At 35.9% G+C, this 18,518-nt stretch overlaps 1 protein-coding gene across 6 annotated transcripts in view; it reads left to right on the forward strand.

Moving 5' to 3' along the window:
* The window catches only part of EPHA6 (EPH receptor A6), a 925,594-nt gene that overhangs the window by 166,570 nt on the left and 740,506 nt on the right, over window positions 1–18,518 (forward strand). For 4 of the 6 annotated variants that reach the window (XM_055383474.2, XM_055383472.2, XM_055383471.2 and 1 more), the window contains exon 3: window positions 6,756–7,419. In XM_055383474.2, coding sequence (XP_055239449.2) covers window positions 6,756–7,419 — 664 coding nt within the window. Of the gene's footprint in view, window positions 1–6,755; window positions 7,420–9,828; window positions 11,486–18,518 lie in introns of those variants that run through there. The other 2 variants (XR_010132886.1, XM_019024875.3) reach the window with 2 other exon arrangements.

Raw genomic sequence — 18,518 nt, forward strand, 5'->3', positions numbered from 1 at the left:
TCCAATTCTGTGAAGAAAGTCATTGGTAGCTTGATGGGGATGGTATTGAATCTATAACTTACCTTGGGCAGTATGGCCATTTTCATGATATTGATTCTTCCTACCCATGAGCATGGAATGTTCTTCCATTTCTTTGTATCCTGTTATTTCATTAAGCAGTGGTTTGTAGTTCTTTTTGAAGAGGTTCTTCACATCCCTGGTAAGTTGGATTCCTAGGTATTTTATTCTCTTTGAAGCAATTGTGAATGAGAGTTCACTCATGATTTGGCTCTCTGTTTTTCTGTTATTGGTGTATAAGAATGCTTGTGATTTTTGTACATTGATTTTGTATCCTGAGACTTTGCTGAAGTTGCTTATCAGCTTAAGGAGATTTTGGGCTGAGACGATGGGGTTTTCTAAATATACAATCATGTCATCTGCAAGCAGGGACAATTTGACTTCCTCTTTTCCTAATTGAATACCCTTTATTTCTTTCTCCTGCCTGATTGCCCTGGCCTGAACTTCCAACACTATGTTGAATAGGAGTGGTGAGAGAGGGCATCCCTGTCTTGTGCCAGTTTTCAAAGGGAATGCTTCCAGTTTTGCCCATTCAGTATGATATTGGCTATGGGTTTGTCATAAATAGCTCTGATTATTTTGAGATACGTCCCATCAATACCTAATTTATTGAGAGTTTTTAGCATGAAGGGCTGTTGAATTTTCTCAAAGGCCTTTTCTGCATCTATTGAGATAATCATGTGGTTTTTGTCTTTGTTTCTGTTTATGTGCTGGATTTCATTTATTGATTTGTTTATGTTGAACCAGCCTTGCATCTCAGGGATGAAGCCCACTTGATCATGGTGGATAAGCTTTTTGATGTGCTGCTAGATTTGTTTTGCCAGGATTTTATTGAGGATTTTTGCATCGATGTTCATCAGGAATATTGGTCTAAAATTCTCTTTTTTTTGTTGTGTGTCTGCCAGGCGTTGGTATCAAGATGATGCTGGCCTCATAAAATAAGTGAGGGAGGATTCCCTCTTTTTCTATTGATTGGAATAATTTCAGAAGGAATGGTACCAGCTCCTCCTTGTACCTCTGACAGAATTCTGCTGTGAATCCGTCTGGTCCTGGACTTTTTTTTGGTTCCTAGGCTATTAATTATTGCCTCAATTTCAGAGCTTGTTGTTGGTCCATTCAGAGATTCAACTTCTTCTTGGTTTAGTCTTGGGAAGTTGTATGTGTCCAGGAATTTATCTGTTTCTTCTAGATTTTCTAGTTTATTTGCATAGAGGTGTTTATAGTATTCTCTGATGGTAGTTTGCATTTCTGTGGGATCAGTGGTGATATCCCCTTTATCATTTTTTATTACGTCTATTTGATTCTTCTCTCTTTTCTTCTTTATTAGTCTTGCTAGCGGTCTATCAATTTTGTTGATCTTTTCAAAAAACCATCCACTGGACTCATTGATTTTTTGAAGGGTTTTTTGTGTCTCTATCTCCTTCAGTTCTTCTCTAGTCTTAGTTATTTCTTGCCTTCTGCTAGCTTTTGAATGTGTTTGCTCTTGCTTTTCTAGTTCTTTTAATTGTGATGTTAGGGTGTCAATTTTAGATCTTTCCCACTTTCTCTTGTGGGCATTTAGTGCTATAAATTTCCCTCTACACACTGCTTTGAATGTGTCCCAGATATTCTGGTACGTTGTGTCTTTGTTCTTGTTGGTTTCAAAGAACATCTTTATTTCTGCCTTCATTTTGTTATGTACTCAGTAGTCATTCAGGAGCAGGTTGTTGAGTTTCCAGGTAGTTGAGCGGTTTTGAGTGAGTTTCTTAATCCTGAGTTCTAGTTTGATTGCACTGTGGTCTGAGAGACAGTTTGTTATAATTTGTGTTCTTTTACATTTGCTGAGGAGTGCTTTACTTCAAACTATGTGGTCAATTTTGGAATAAGTGTGATGTGGTGCTGAGAAGAATGTATATTCTGTTGATTTGGGATGGAGAGTTCTGTAGATGTCTATTAGGTCCACTTGGTGCAGAGCTGAGGTCAATTCCTGGATATCCTTGTTAACTTTCTGTCTCGTTGATCTGTCTAATGTTGACAGTGGGGTGTTAAAGTCTCCCATTATTGTTGCGTGGGGTCTAAGTATCTTTGTAGATCTCTGAGGACTTGCTTTATGAATCTGTGTGCCTCTGTATTGGGTGCATATATATTTAAGATAGTTAGCTCTTCTTGTTGAATTGATCCCTTTACCATTATGTAATGGCCTTCTTTGTCTCTTTTGATCTTTGTTAGTTTAAAGTCTGTTTTATCAGAGACTATGATTGCAACCCCTGCCTTTTTTTGTTTTCCATTTGCTTGGTGGATCTTCCTCTATCCCTTTATTTTGAGCCTATGTGTGTCTCTGCATATGTGATGGGTCTCCTGAATACAGCACACTGATGGGTCTTGACTCTTTATCCAATTTGCCAGTCTGTGTCTTTTAATTGGAGCATTTAGCCCATTTACATTTAAGGTTAATATTGTTATGTGTGAATTTGATCCTGTCATTATGATGTTAACTGGTTATTTTGCTCGTTAGTTGATGCAGTTTCTTCCTAGCCTCGATGGTCTTTACAATTTGGCATGTTTTTTGCAGTGGCTGGTACCGGTTGTTCCTTTCTATGTTTAGTGCTTCCTTCAGGAGCTCTTATAGGGCAGGTCTGCTGGTGACAAAAACTAGCAGCATTTGTTTGTCTGTAAAGTATTTTATTTCTCCCTTACTTATGAAGCTTAGTTTGGCTGGATATGAAATTCTGGGTTGTAAATTCTTTTGTTTAAGAATGTTGAATATTGGCCCCCACTCTCTTCTGGCTTGTAGAGTTTCTGCGGAGAGATCAGCTGTTAGTCTGATGGGTTTCCCTTTGTGGGTAACGTGACCTTTCTCTCTGGCTGCCCTTAACATTTTTTCCTCCATTTCAACTTTGGTGAATCTGACAATTATGTGTCTTGGAGTTGCTCTTCTCGAGGAGTATCTTTGTGGCATTCTCTGTATTTCCTGAATTTGAATGTTGGCCTGCCTTGCTAGGTTGGGGAGGTTCTCCTGGATGATATCCTGCAGAGTGTTTTCCAGCTTGGTTCCATTCTCCCCATCACTTTCAGGTACACCAATCAGATGTAGATTTTGTCTTTTCACATAGTCCCATATTTCTTGGAGGCTTTCTTCATTTCTTTTTACTCTTTTTTCCCTAAACTTCTCTTCTCACTTCTTTTCATTCATTTGATCTTCAATCACTGATACCCTTTCTTCCAGTTGATTGAATCAGCTACTGAAGCTTGTGAATTCATCACATAGTTCTCATGCCATGGTTTTCCGCTCCATCAGGTCATTCAAGGACTTCTCTGCACTGGTTATTCTAGTTAGCCATTCATTTAATCTTTTTTCAAGGTTTTTAGCTTCTTTGCAATGGGTTCTAACTTCCTTCTTTAGCTGGGAGAAGTTTGATTGTCTGAAGCCTTCTTCTCTCAACTCGTCAATGTCATTCTCCGTCCAGCTTTATTCCGTTGCTGGCGAGGAGCTGCTTTCCTTTGGAGGGGGAGAGGTGCTCTGGTTTTTAGAATTTACAGCTTTTCTCCTCTGTTTTTTTCCCATCTTTGTGGTTTTATCTACCTTTGGTCTTTGATGATGGTGACGTGCAGATGGGGTTTTGGTGTAGATGTCCTTTCTCTTTGTTAGTTTTCCTTCTAACAGTCAGGACCCTCAGCTGCAGGTCTGTTGGAGTTTGCTGGAGGTCCACTCCAGACCCTGTTTGTCTGGGTATCTGCAGTGGAGGCTGCAGAACAGCGAATATTGCTGAACAGCAAATGTTGCTGCCTGATTGTTCCTCTGGAAGCTTCGTCTCAGAGGGGTACCTGGCCGTGTGAGGTGTCAGTCTGCCCCTCCTGGGGGGTGCCTCCCAGTTAGGCTACTTGGGGGTATGGAACCCACTTGAGGAGGCAGTCTGTCCATTCTCAGATCTCAAAATCCATGCTGGGAGAACCACTACTCTCTTCAAAGCTGTCAGACAGGGACATTTAAGTCTGCAGAGGTTTCTGCTGTCTTTTGTTTGGCTATGCCCTGCCCCCAGAGGTGGCATCTACAGAGGCAGGCAGGCCTCCTTGAGCTGGGGTGTGCTCTACCCAGTTCCAGCTTCCCCGCTGCTTTGTTTACCTACTCAAGCCTCAGCAATGGTGAGCGTCCCTCCCCCAGCCTTGCTGCTGCCTTGCAGTTTGATCTCAGACTGCTGTGCTAGCAATGAGCAAGGCTCTGTGGGCATGGGACCCTCTAAGCCATGTGCGGGATATAATCTCCTGGTGTGCCATTTGCTAAAAGTGTCGGAAAAGCACAGTATTAGGGTGGGAGTGACCCGATTTTCCAGATGCCATCTGTCACAGCTTTGCTTGGCTATGAAAGGGAATTCCCTGACCCCTTGCACTTCATGGGTGAGGCGATGCTTCGCCCTGCTTTGGCTCAGACTCGGTGGGCTGCACCCACTGTCTTGCCCCCACTGTCTGACGAGCCCCATTGAGATGAACCCGGTACCTCAGTTGGAAATGTAGAAATCACCTGTCTTCTGTGTCGCTCATGCTAGGAGCTGTAGACTGGAGCTGTTCCTATTTGGCCATCTTGGAAACACCCCCCGGAATATAATTCTTTACTCCTATATGGGAGAGTAAAGGATGTAGTATAGACATTAATAATAATGTATATGCATTCCCTGAGAAGTGAAATCAATTGTAATTATAAATGTATTCAAAATAAAAATCATCATTGGATGAGTACTTTAGATGCTTTCCTATGAGTAAAATACCTAGATTTTTAGACATTGATTTTGACAGTTTAAAATTATATCATATTTTTTACTATTATCTTGGTTCACAGTTATATTTAGAATGATTATATTGTGGTTCCAATGAGCTGTGATAGTGCTGGTTTGCCTTTAAGTGTCCTCAGAGTAACATAAGACCCATTATACATTAGGATGAAAGGCATTTAGATGGGAAATATCGTGTATATTCCCATGAGATTTTTGAATCACCCCTGATAAAAAGTGTGTGTATTTTGTAAAATTAAATATACAATTCAAAGGAACTCATTGTTTTCTCTGGAAAATGCCCTCTGGATTTCAAGCAAGAAATTTGCAGAAAATATTTTTTGGATAAAGATTGTGTTTAAGTTTGCATGATGGATAATATAAATTATTCTGGAAATTTACAGTAGATAATTAAAAGTACTTTGTGTCATAATAGTCCTATATACTGAGGAAAATAGGCATTCTGTTAGAAACTATACTAATGAAATTCAACCAGCCTTGATTTAGTAACTCTCTATAGCCAGTTAAAATAAGAAACTGCAAACAGAGTGTGTTAAATAATCTTATTATAAATAACTGAAGTATGTTATCAACCAATAGAACCCTTATTCACTATAGCAAACCATTTGTCGTTTTCAGTATACTCTAATAGAAATGATAAACTATGATGCCTAGCATGTTTTCCCAAAAATGCTATAAGGTTACCTGAATGTTTTTCTTGTATTGAAAATGACCAGTTGTAACTATACAAATAAAATGGAGTTATAATCTAAATTTACAGTATAGAAGTATGCAATATTAAATGAATAAATATTGATAATATAAACTGCTTTCAGGGTACCCAAATATTTTTATTAAATCCCTTAAAAATGGACAAAGTCTTTCTATGCAATCAAGTGGCAAACTGCTTGTACATAAACATACAGAAGTGAAAATAATCCAGTGACCTAGCTCAGAGTAAAAGCCAAAGGGCTTAAAATGCTTAATAAAGACTTTTGGTTTGGCTGCTCTCTGACCCTCTGTTCTTATTACCTAATGTGCTTTCAGTGCCCACTTACGCTGTTCCTCAAATATACCTGTACAGTCTTGCCTCAGGTTATTTGTATTTACTGCTTCCTCTTTGCAAGTTTCACTATCTCATCTCTAAGGCAATGCGTAAATGTCACTACCTCAGTAAGGCCTTTTCTAGCCACCCACTTAAAATTATAACCCTCTTCTTAATCTCCTTGCCCCGTTTTTCCCCATTGTACTTTCTACCATATTATTTAGTTTTATTAATTTCTACTTTTTAATTGTCTCTCTTCCATCCAAAGTAAGCTTTATAAAGGCAGAGAGTTTTTGTTCAGCTTGTTAACTGCTGTATTTCTAGTGTCCAGGGTATGGGAATGCCTGATAAATTTTTATCAAATAAGCCTAAGGCCTTATCCATGTCTGTTTTCTATTGAAGTAGTCATATAAATATTTAATTGACTATTGGCAAAGAAAACACACCACAATTTGTGGCAAATTGGATATGAGGAAAGACGGGAAACCCTAAGTGCGTTTTTTATATATTTAGTTGTTCTGATAAGATAATGGATGCTATTTAATGTTCTTATAGTATGCCAGGAACTATCTGAAGTGCTGTACATGTATTTATCTAATTTACACCTTACAGCAACCCTGTGAAACAGGTACTATTATCAGCTCCTTTACAGTTGAGGAAACTAGTGATCAAATAAAGTTGTCATGCAGTTAATGTGTAGGAAGGCAAGACAGGGCAGCTGATTCTAGAACCTGTACTTTTAACTAAAGGCTCATGGTTAAAATGCTGTTCCATTGATGCTTTGAGTAGCTTCATTTGTATCCTTTTAATTCATTTTTATTTTGGTAAAACAAAAAAATTGTAAGTAATCATTTCTGTTTAATCACTGTGGTTTAAAATCACTTAATTACTTTTTTCCCTTTTTGTAGTGGGATGCCATCACTGAAATGGATGAACATAATAGGCCCATTCACACATACCAGGTATGTAATGTAATGGAACCAAACCAAAACAACTGGCTTCGTACAAACTGGATCTCCCGTGATGCAGCTCAGAAAATTTATGTGGAAATGAAATTCACACTAAGGGATTGTAACAGCATCCCATGGGTCTTGGGGACTTGCAAAGAAACGTTTAATCTGTTTTATATGGAATCAGATGAGTCCCACGGAATTAAATTCAAGCCAAACCAGTATACAAAGATCGACACAATTGCTGCTGATGAGAGTTTTACCCAGATGGACTTGGGTGATCGCATCCTCAAACTCAACACTGAAATTCGTGAGGTGGGGCCTATAGAAAGGAAAGGATTTTATCTGGCTTTTCAAGACATTGGGGCGTGCATTGCCCTGGTTTCAGTCCGTGTTTTCTACAAGAAATGCCCCTTCACTGTTCGTAACTTGGCCATGTTTCCTGATACCATTCCAAGGGTTGATTCCTCCTCTTTGGTTGAAGTACGGGGTTCTTGTGTGAAGAGTGCTGAAGAGCGTGACACTCCTAAACTGTATTGTGGAGCTGATGGAGATTGGCTGGTTCCTCTTGGAAGGTGCATCTGCAGTACAGGATATGAAGAAATTGAGGGTTCTTGCCATGGTAAGAAACAAACATGTAAATAATTTATCTTGCATTTAAATGATTTTAAAAAGTTTTATTTTTTGAATTAACAAATAGTAATTGTACATATTCATGGGTGTGTAGTAATGTTTCGATACATATAATGTATACTGATCAGATCAAAGTAGTTAATATATCCATCATCTCAAACACTGATCTTTTCAAAATGATTTATTAAAAGTAAATGTTATACATTTATTCCAAATAATACATTTTTGAGTGGTATACTTGATAATTAATTGTGAAAGCAATTGATTCATATTAACTATAAGAAAATTTCTGTCATTTTTCTCCTGGGAAAGGTGTATGAAATTGTGCCAAAGTGCTTTCAGTAAAGTCGTTAAACAATATGAATTGCTGTATCCGCCTAATTTTTATAAAGGAAAGCAGCATCAACAACAGCAACAAAAAGCAATGAGATTCAAAATAGTGATTTCCCTGGTATTCACATTTTTACAGTTTATAGAAATATGACATTTAAAGACAGTTAGCAATAATTATTTCTATCATATTGAATTATAATACTTGAATTGTACTTAAATAGAATTATATTTAAATAAATGAGGGATTCATGTATATTTTATTTCAAAAATGTATAAGCTAGTTTATATGGGTGTTATGTATGATGTTTGGTGGTTGAATATTGACCTGATCAGAACTTAATTAATCTTTTGCTATTATTACATAGAATTTTTCACCATATAACACATTAGCTTTTCATTTTAATAGTAGTATTTGTGTGACATCTAATTGTCAGGAACTATTAACATCACAAAATGCTAGTTAAGTTTAGAACTATACCTTTCACATTGTTTTAACAGTGAAATACCTATAATTTTCATGATGAAACATTTTTCACTTTTTATGTAATTCATTTTATGAAGGCTTATTTACCTAATAAGTATATACATTCAAAAATTTTATATACCCCCTAATAAAGAGCATACGTTTGATTATATTTAGATTTAGGACTCATAATCAAAACACACATATAGAAAAAAAATTATTTCATGGTAAATAGTAATATACTGGAGATATTTCCCTCTCAATGATAACTTCTTAAGAGGGTGTTTTCTACAGCACCAGCTTGAGTTTATTGATTTCTTTGTTGATGTTATATTCACATTCATTAAAAAGGATGAGAATAAATAAGAAAAACATATCTGTATGCATATAAGGGTCATGGATAATATATGTGAAGTTTTAAAGGTTTTATCTGTTTATAAAACACTTGGGTTCTTGACTCTTGAGAAGTTCGCTCAAGCTACCAGTGATGATTACGTTTTGTAACTGGAGAATACTAATATTTGCATGAGAAGTCGATAGTATATATTTTACAAAGCATGAATCAGCTTTCCTGTGCTTTTAATCATTAAAGTATGTTTCATTCAAGTTTAGTAATATAGGTTATCAATATAGTTTATCAAAATTTTTATTCACTTATAACAAGGATTTATAATGGAGAAAAACCATAAATTATCCTGGAGTTAGGATCTAAAGATATTTTACATTGGAAAGTGCATGTATTAGTTTGTTCTCATACTGCTATAAGAACTTCCTGAGACTGGGTAATTTATGAAGGCAAGAGTTTTAAATGGCTCACAGTTCCACAGGCTTAACAGGAAGCACTACCAGAACACCTCAGGAAACTTACAATCATGGCAGAAGGTGAAGGGGAAGCATGTATGCCTTACCCTGGCAGCGGAGGAGAGAGAGAGAGTGAAAAGGGAAAGTGCCACACACTTTCAAACAACCAGATCTCATGAGAACTCACTATCATGAGAACAGCAAAAAGGAAGTCCACCCCCATGATTCAATCACTTCCCACCAGGCCCCTCCTCCAGAATTTCAAGATGAGATTTGGGTGGGGACATAGACACACCATGTCAGTGCACTAAAGAAAAATTTATACATATGAATAATTATCCAGTTAAGTGGAGAAGACAATAAGATCTAAGGATAAAATGTATTACACAGAGTAACCATGTAGTGTTTTTGGTACAGACATGTTATATGTGTAATAATCACATCAGTTTTACCATATTTTAAATTAGGTAGAAAGCCATTACTTGGCAAAAAAAAATACAGTTTTTTAAATATTTGAAGAATTATTTAATCTAAGAATTTATGTGATTTGCTATTACTAAATATTTGTATTTCTTTATGGCATTTACCACAGAATTAAAGTAACCAACCATGATGTCTAGATTTTTTTTTTACTTAATATGCTTGCTGTGAAATTTTATTCTTATATATATGTCTGCAAATTTCTTCTATGATTTGGCAAAGATAGTTTTGGACAAATGATAAGCAGCATCTGTTTATCTAGAGTTTCTACTTGTGTGTTTTTATGGCTTGTTATCTTTATTATCCTTTATCTGATTGCAGAAACATGAGGGAGTCAGTACAGAACAATTGTTCATCACCTTGCAGTGAATGGCAGAAATTGGAAGATTTAAGTTTGAATTCTATATCTATGGCTTACAAACCTCAAAATCAGGTGTTTTTTTAAGTTTATAAAGTAGTGGTTATAATCACCTAAAGATGAAATACATGTAAAACTATTAACAACAAGGAAACATGCCTGATTCTAATTAAATATAATGAATTGCTATTTATAAACAAAAGAAATGTCAGAGTGGATGTGGAGACTACATTATTTTAAAGATATATATAGTGCACTACCACCAGTGTTCATTTTAGAGTACTTACTTTTATGTGTGTTCTTGATGTTGTGTGTTGCCCCTTTCTTTCCTCTGATGAGAATTTTATTATTGCTTTTATTGCCATCTATTCGTAACTTTTCTCACAAAAAAACTCTGAATTACATATAATCAAAAGGTCAAACTAATTCAAACTTATATGAAAAAACTGTAGTACAAGTAGAAAACTGACCACATATATAATAGGAAAAGAAAAAATGAGTATATCACTATTTTTCTTCTTGTCTATTCTGTGTAAACAATTAATTAATCTACACTATTGATTTTTTTTTTAGAGACAGGGTCTTATTCTGTCACCCAGGCTGGAGTGCACTGGTGCGACCATAGCTCATTCCAATCTTGAACTCCTAGGTTCAAGCGATCCTCCTGCCTTAGCCTCCCAAAGTGCTGTGATTGCAGGGGTGAGCCACTGCTTCCAGCCCCAAACTATTGATATTTTTGAGCATTTACTGTTTCTTAATCACTTTCTTAAGTGGTAGAGATAAGCATTAATAAGGCATATGTTTCTGTTATTCATTGCTATGAGACAAAACAGCCCAAAATGTATTGGCTTAAAACCACAATGATTTATTATTTTTCAGGGCTCAGCTAGGTAGTTCTGCTTAATGTACAATAAACAGCCGTCACTTATGTAGCTGAATTCCACTGGGAGCTTGACTTGAGTTGGAATGTCCAAGATAGCCCCTTATCTTCCAGGGCCTTTCTCTATGTGGCCTCTCATCATTTAGTAACTATCCCAAGCTTTCCTGGAGCGTAGTTGCTGGCTTAAGAGGGAGTTTATTCACATAACCATCTGTAAAATGAGTATCCGAGGAGATAGCACAAGAGTGAATACCTGAAAGTTTATTTATAGGGGACTGCCACCATGACAATGTATTATTTTACAGTCTTCTCTCTGGATTCTCCTGATTAATGTCCCTTCGTCATGCACAAAATCCCACACCCTCCCAAAGGTTTATCACATTAGGACATCATGTTGAAGTCCAATATAGCATGTTGAAATCAGTTCCAGATTCAAATGAAGTTTCGTTGCTAAAATCCCTGTTGATCTGCAGAACTAAGAACCTAAAAATAAGTTACTGTTCCTTACACACACAACACACATGGAACAGGGGCAGGATAATTGGAAAATTTTCTCCCATTCCGAAAGGCAGGGAACGCAACAGTCACTGGTCCATTGTGATTGTGAAGTGCAACTGGTGTTTTCAAGGTCCCTGACTGCAGGGGCAGAGAATGTTTTCTGATTAGAGCCCAGTTCTGCTCCCTGTGATTGGTTCCCTGTGTCTTTTGGCTTTCTTACTAGTATCTTGCCGCTGCACTCTTAGTCATTCACTCTGTTTATAAGAATTGCAACTAGCAACGTGCTAGTTGCTAGTTTCAACAGCTGTCTGGAAACCTCTTTAATTTGATCAACAACGTTATGAAGTGGTTTTTCTCTCTTCCAAGCTATCACAGGCAGGATTATTGCCAATTGCTCAGTACATAACATGTGTTGACCTTTTAGTATCCCCATTAACAATTTCTTTACTGATCTTCCAGCCTCTACTCACAATCTCCATGCTGTTCTTCAGCCTCTACCATCTGTTCAATCCCAAAGCAAATATCACAAGTTTTAACTTTTTGTTATGGCAACACCCAATTATTTGCTTATAGTTTCTACAATCTGGAAATCTGGATGAGGTTCGCTGGGTCATTCTTTTCCTGTCTTATCTGAGGTCACTCATGCAACTGCAGTTATTTGGAGGTTTAACAGAGCTGCATGTCTAAGATGGCTTCACTCATGTATAATGCTTCATCTGTTGTGTCTGAGGTAACGTTGTGTACTGTCTAAATCCTGGTAACAATTTTAGTATGTTTTATTTCAGGAAATTATTCTAGTTTTTTTTTTCTTTCTGATATATCGATTCTAAGGGGTTACTCACCTTAGCATTCAAGGAATTGTACATTTTGACCTTGTCCTGTTCTTTTGTAACCTCAGCAAATTCTGTCCACTATTCTGGTTTTTATAATTTTTGAACAATCCATGCGTTTTTGTATCTCTTACCTTTTTTCATATTTTACCTAGCTGCTTTTGTACCCTTTTCTTCTTTTTCTGGGATGAAATTGTATTTATTCTTCAAGACCTAACACAAATGTCATGCCTCTGGGTCTTCACAAAGTTATTTTCACTCTCCTCTGTGCTACAATTTGTGCTAATTATTTGTGTATCTGTTTCACTAGGGCTGTCAGACAAAAGAAGTGTACTTAAAAATCACATGATGTGAATGATCACAAAGCACTGAGTAGTTAAAAGTGCAGCCTGTTGGTGCTCCTGTGGAATGCTCTGTTTCTTCTCATTTCTGTGCAATAGGTAAATTTTCTTGAGGGAGAGTTGTAGTATTTTAGATCTGGAAGGCCTTAGAAAATATTTTTATCCATCATTTTATGAATCAGGACACTAAATTACTGAGAACAGAATTTAATTTCCTGGGGCCACACAGTCGTAACTAATGTTAGATTGAGAACAAAGCCTAAATATGTCTTAATCTGGCCTTTATATGTTTCCCTTCCACCTATCCCCCATTCTTTTTTTTTTTTTTTTTAATGAGACAGAGTCTCTCTCTGTCACCAGGCTAGAGTACAGTGGCGCGATCTTGCCTCACTGCAACTTCCGCCTCCTGGGTTCAAGCGATTCTCAAGCCTCAGCCTCCTGAGTAACTGAGATTTGTTGGACAGGATAGTCTCAATCTCCTGACCTCCTGATCTGCCTGCCTCGGCCTCCCAAACTGCTGGGATTACAGGCATGAGCCACTGCTCCCGGCCCCCACTATTCTTTCTCACTCTTTCTTTTCCTCATTCCAGACATCCATGCCCTCACTTTGAAATGCTTCAATGTTTGCTGCCTGCCAGACCCAAAGCACAGGAGCCCTAAGTTTCTCATTATTAATTAGGCCTGCTCTGCCTTCTATTTCTCTTCAGGAGTCTAATGTGGACACTGTTGGAGCAAGATTTAAGCATCACTTTTGAAATTCATGCTGCTGAGGATGATGAAAATATATATAGATATGGATTCATCTGGAACTTTGCTTTTAGAGATGATAAACAGGAAAAATTACAGTGAGGCTTTAGGGATTCTTGTAATTTGCTTGAATGAATTTGAGACCTCTTGGTCAGCTATGCAACTAAGACACAATAAGCTGATTTAAAATAGAATAAATCTGTATCTAGTCATACTCCATATCTACTGAATGATGTATATTTAAATTGATATATATTTAAATTGCATTTAAATAACTTGTTATGATATTTTATCCTAAAAGTCGTACTACTGAATGTTTGAATTTGTGATTCCTTTTTGCATAATATTGTTAAGGCTTACCTATATCCAAATTCTAGAAGCACAAAAGAGGGCAGTAGACTTTTACTCTTGCTGTATGAACCAGGCTTAAATAGATAGAAAGATTATATTAAGCATGTTTGCTAAAATTTAAAAGCAAACACAAATAATTTGAGTTGCTTTATTATACATAGTAAGCAGTATTTTAGTCCTCTTTCAAATCTCAGCTGATATTTCATAACTTTTAATTTTATTTCATAGATTCATAATTAAGACTGTCATATTGGACATGTTGATGTTACAGATTTAACATTGTTTTAATTTATTCTACTTAATGTCAGATTTTTCTAAGGTTTTGAATTTAAAAATAACATTGATTTGCAAAGTATTATGCTAATTTACATCAAATGGTCTTTCAGTTTATATGTCTAGGACTATTTTAGCACTATGGAAGAAATAATTGGAAACAACATGCAAAATTGAATGCAATTTTTGTTTAGTTATAAGAGTTCTGAAGTAGCGTGAATCCCTAATAAGCTCCTCTTAAATATTAATTTAGGATGAATCTCATTAAGGTAGTGGTACTTGTACTTAGAGATATTAGTTTGTGTTTAAAATTTTAGACCTGCTGAGAATGTGTGTGTGTATGTGTGTGTGTGTATATATATATATATATATATATATAGCTATATATATATATATATATATATATATATAGCTATATATATACCTACAGGCTGAGAATATGTATATATATATATATATATATATAGAGAGAGAGAGAGAGAGAGAGAGAGAGAGAGAGAGCTATATATATACCTACAGGCTTAAAGAAGGTATTATTGCTATATATATATATATATATATGTATCACTCAGTATAACTTAACTAAATACTATATGTCTATGAAAATTAAAATTGTGAAACACTAGGCATAATTAAAAACCTTTCTTCTGCCTAGAAATATGCTTTAAAACTTTTTTTCCAGTAGTGCATTAATATTCAGAAGGAAAGGATGGTGGCAATTCTCGGACCATTGCATTATTGTTCACGAAGGTAAATGGGATATACAGGGCCTTTAGTGACATTGTATTGATTTGATCTCTTGAAGAGTGTTGTTATTAAGGCTTCATGGCGCAATCCTCTGCTGCAGTTCAGAAACATTTATGCTGTGTGTTTATGATCTTCTGTCTAATCATGTTATCAGAGATGACTGTGCAAGCAGAGAGCATAAAGAAATATGAGATACCAGGATTTGCTGGCATTAAATAAGGGAGTTTGAGGATATGATGAAAAGCTGAAAGGTAAGATTGGGATCAGAAAAAAAGGGCAGATTTATTGGCTCAGGTAGTATTTTCACTTTCTAAAGGTTCTCACACACTGAATATAAACTCTTATATTATAACCTTCAATTCCAAACAAAACAGCTTTTTCATGAAGCAATTCCAGACTCTCATCTGTCTTGAAAAGAATGTGAAATCAAGAAGCCTGAGAAGTCTAAAAATAGAAGGTATTATTTCCAAGCAAGAAAGGATAAAGTTGAATAATTACAGGCATACCTCGGACACATTTCAGGTTCAGTTCCAGACCACAGCAATAAAGCAAATATCGCAGTAATGCAAGTCACATGAATATTTTGATTTCCCAGTGAATATAAAAGTTATATTTACACTATTATTGTCTATTAGGTTTACAATAGCATTGTATCTAAAAACAATGTACATGCTTAATTTAAAAACACCTTATTGCTAAAAAATTGCTAACGATCATCTGAGCCTTCAGCAAGTCATAATCATTTTGCTGGTGGAGAATCTTGACTCGATATTGATGGTTGCTGACAGATTAGGGTGGCAGCTGCTGAAGGTTTTGGTACCTGTGTCAATTTCTTAAGATAACACAACAATGAAGTTAGCCACTTCAGTTGACTCTTTCATGAAAGATGTCTCTGTAGCATGCTAGGTGTTTAATATCATTTTACCCAGAGTAGAACTTTCAAAATTGGAGTCAGTCCTCTCAAACCCTGCTGCTGCTTTATCAACTAAGTTGAAATAATATTGTAAACATTTTGCTGTCATTTCAGCAATATTCACAGTGTCTTTACTGGAATTAGATTCTGTCTCAAGAAACCACTTTCTTTGCTCATCCATGAAGGGCAACTCCTGATGTTTTCAAGTTTTATCATGACATTGCAGCAATTCATTCATATCTTGTCTCTACTTCTGCTTTTTCTCTTGCTATATCCACAACATCTGCAGTTATTTTCTGCATTGAAGTCTTGAACCCCTCAACGTCATCCTTGAGGGTAGGTGTTAATTTCTTCAAAACTCCTGTGATTGTTGATTTTTTTTACCTCCTCCCATGAATCGCAGATGTTCTTAATGGTATCTAGAGTGTTGAGTTCTTGGCAGAGTATTTTCAGTTTACTTTGCCGGATCCATTGGAGGAATCACTATGGCAGCTATAGCCTTAGAAAATATATTTCTTAAGTCATAAGACTTGAAAGTTGACATTTCTCTGTGATTGATGGACTGCAGAATGGATGTTGTGCTAGCAGATATGAAAGCAATATTACTCTTCCTGTGTATCTCCATCAGAGCTTTTGGGTGACCAGGTGCATCATCAGTGATCAGTACTATTTTGAAAGCAATCTTATTTTCTGAGAAGTAGGTCTCAACAGCAGGCTTAAAATTCGCCATAAACCATGCTGTGAACAGATGTACTGTCATCAGCCTTTGTTGTTCCATTTATAGAGCATGGGCAGAGTAGATTTATCATAATTCTTACTAGGTTTAGGATTTTCAGAATGTAAATGGGCATTGACTTCCACTTAAACTCACAAGCTGCATTAGGTCCTAACAAGAGATCCAGCCTGTCCTTTGAAGCTTTGATGCCAGGCAATGACTTCTCCTTTCTAGTTACAAAAGGATTGTTACATCTACATTGAAACCCTAAATGTGGCCACCTTCCTCAATGATTTTAGCTAGGTCTTCTGGATAACTTACTGCAGCTTCTACATCATCAGCACTTGCTGCTTTACCTTGCATTATTATCTTATAGAGATGGCTTTTGTCCTTAAACCTTGTGAACCAACTGCTGTTGGCTTCCAATTTTTATTTTGCAGCTTCCTCTCCTCACTCAGCCTTCATGGAATTAAAGAGAGTTAGGGTCTTATTCTGGATTAGGCTGTGGCTTAAGGGAATGTTATGGCTGCTTTGACCTTCTGTCCAGATCACTAAAACTCCTTATTAACAATAAGGCTGCTTTGCTTTGTTATTCATGTGTTCACTGGAGTAGTACTTTTTATTCCTTGAATAACTTGTTATTTGCAATCACAACTTGGCTAACTCTGGGGCAAGAAGCTTTTAGTTTTCACCTATCTCAGCTTTCAAGGCCTTCCTCACTAAGTTTAATCATTTGTAGCTTTTGATTTTAAGTAAGAGAAGTGTATCTCTTCTTTTCACTTGACCATTTAGAGGTCATTGTAGGGTTATTGGCTTAATTTCAATATTGCCGTGTCTCAGAGACCCAAGGAGACAGAGAGAGAAGGGAGAATGGCCAGTGAGTGGAGCAGCTGGAACACACCATATTTATTTATTAAGTTTTCTGGCTTATGTGAGTATGGTTTATGGTACACCCCAAAAATAGGGTAGGGACATTGAAAATCACCAGTCATACAAAAGTAACATAAAAAATCATTGATAATATCTGTTATGGTGACCTATGATATAGGATCTACATTACATGTAATAAGGATGTAAAAGTTTGAAATATTGCTGGAATTATCAAAATTACCAAAATGTGATATGGAGACATAAAATGAGCACACACTTTTGGAAAAATGGCACCAAGAGCCTTGCTTGATGCAAGGTTGCCACAAACCTTCTATGTTATCTGCAAATTGCAATAAAGTTCAGTAAAACAAGACATGCCTGTATATTATAGTTTGTTCTTTGTCATGATTTATAAAATAGGTTAAAGGGCAAACCTACTTGAAATTATAATTTTAGCAAATTATTTTACACATATTTAATACCAAGTTTAGTCCATATTTTATTCTGTTAACTTGAAGACTATATTGAAGTCATACTCCTGTAGGGCTATAGGGCTGTCCTTAATTTAAAAAGTCAAATTTATGTAAATAAATTTACACACATTTCTATGGGAGCATAAATTTATTCACTATCTCTGTACTCTTCCAGACATGACTTACCATGTTACCCATGTCACCCACTGAAATGGCTCCTTTTCATGTGAATTCTGCCTAGAATTTTAGTTCTACCTTTTAAACAAGTGAAATTAATATGTATATATATGCAATAGTTGGAAACATCAATATATAGTAACAGTTTTTGTACCTTTCATTTTGTCTATCATTATCTCCTTTCTTTTGGGTTCAAAAGTATGTCTTTTGGTAGTTCTTTTGATAAAGTTCTATGAGCAGTTAAGATTTTTATTTAATGGATATTTAAGAATAGCTTTATTTTTTCTCTCCCTCTTCAATGATTGTTTATTTAGATGTAGAATACAAGATGATGATGATTTTTCTTCAACATTCTGAAAATGTTATTTCCCCGTCTATGAGAATCTATTATTGCTAATGATCTGCTGACAATTTAATTGTCATTTCTTGGGAGATTATGTATAGGTTCTGTATTTTTGGTTTTTAGTTATATCTGATGTGTCTGGGTGTGGATTTATTTTTTTCCTGCTTTTCATTCTGTGTTTTTAACCTGAGAAAGAGAGAGACAGAGAAAGAGAAAGAGAAAGATTGCTTTCTTTTATTCTGTATTTCTAGAATTTTTATTAAATATGTTTGTTGGAAACTTTCAATTTATCCTGTCTTTGAAATAATTTAAATCTCAGCAATAATTTCCAGGTTTAGAATTTTCACTTTGACTATGCCTAGTTAAGAGTTTACCTCATCTGTTGAGATATCTTTATCTTCACTAGTTTTAGTTGTTAACTTTTTCGTTCTTACTTTTTGTTTCATTTCTGCCTACTTTGTTACATAATTCTCTTCCTCTTTTATGGTTATTTTA

This window comes from Gorilla gorilla, chromosome 2 (assembly GCF_029281585.2).
Source record: "Gorilla gorilla gorilla isolate KB3781 chromosome 2, NHGRI_mGorGor1-v2.1_pri, whole genome shotgun sequence".
In the NCBI taxonomy this organism is placed as follows: domain Eukaryota; kingdom Metazoa; phylum Chordata; class Mammalia; order Primates; family Hominidae; genus Gorilla; species Gorilla gorilla.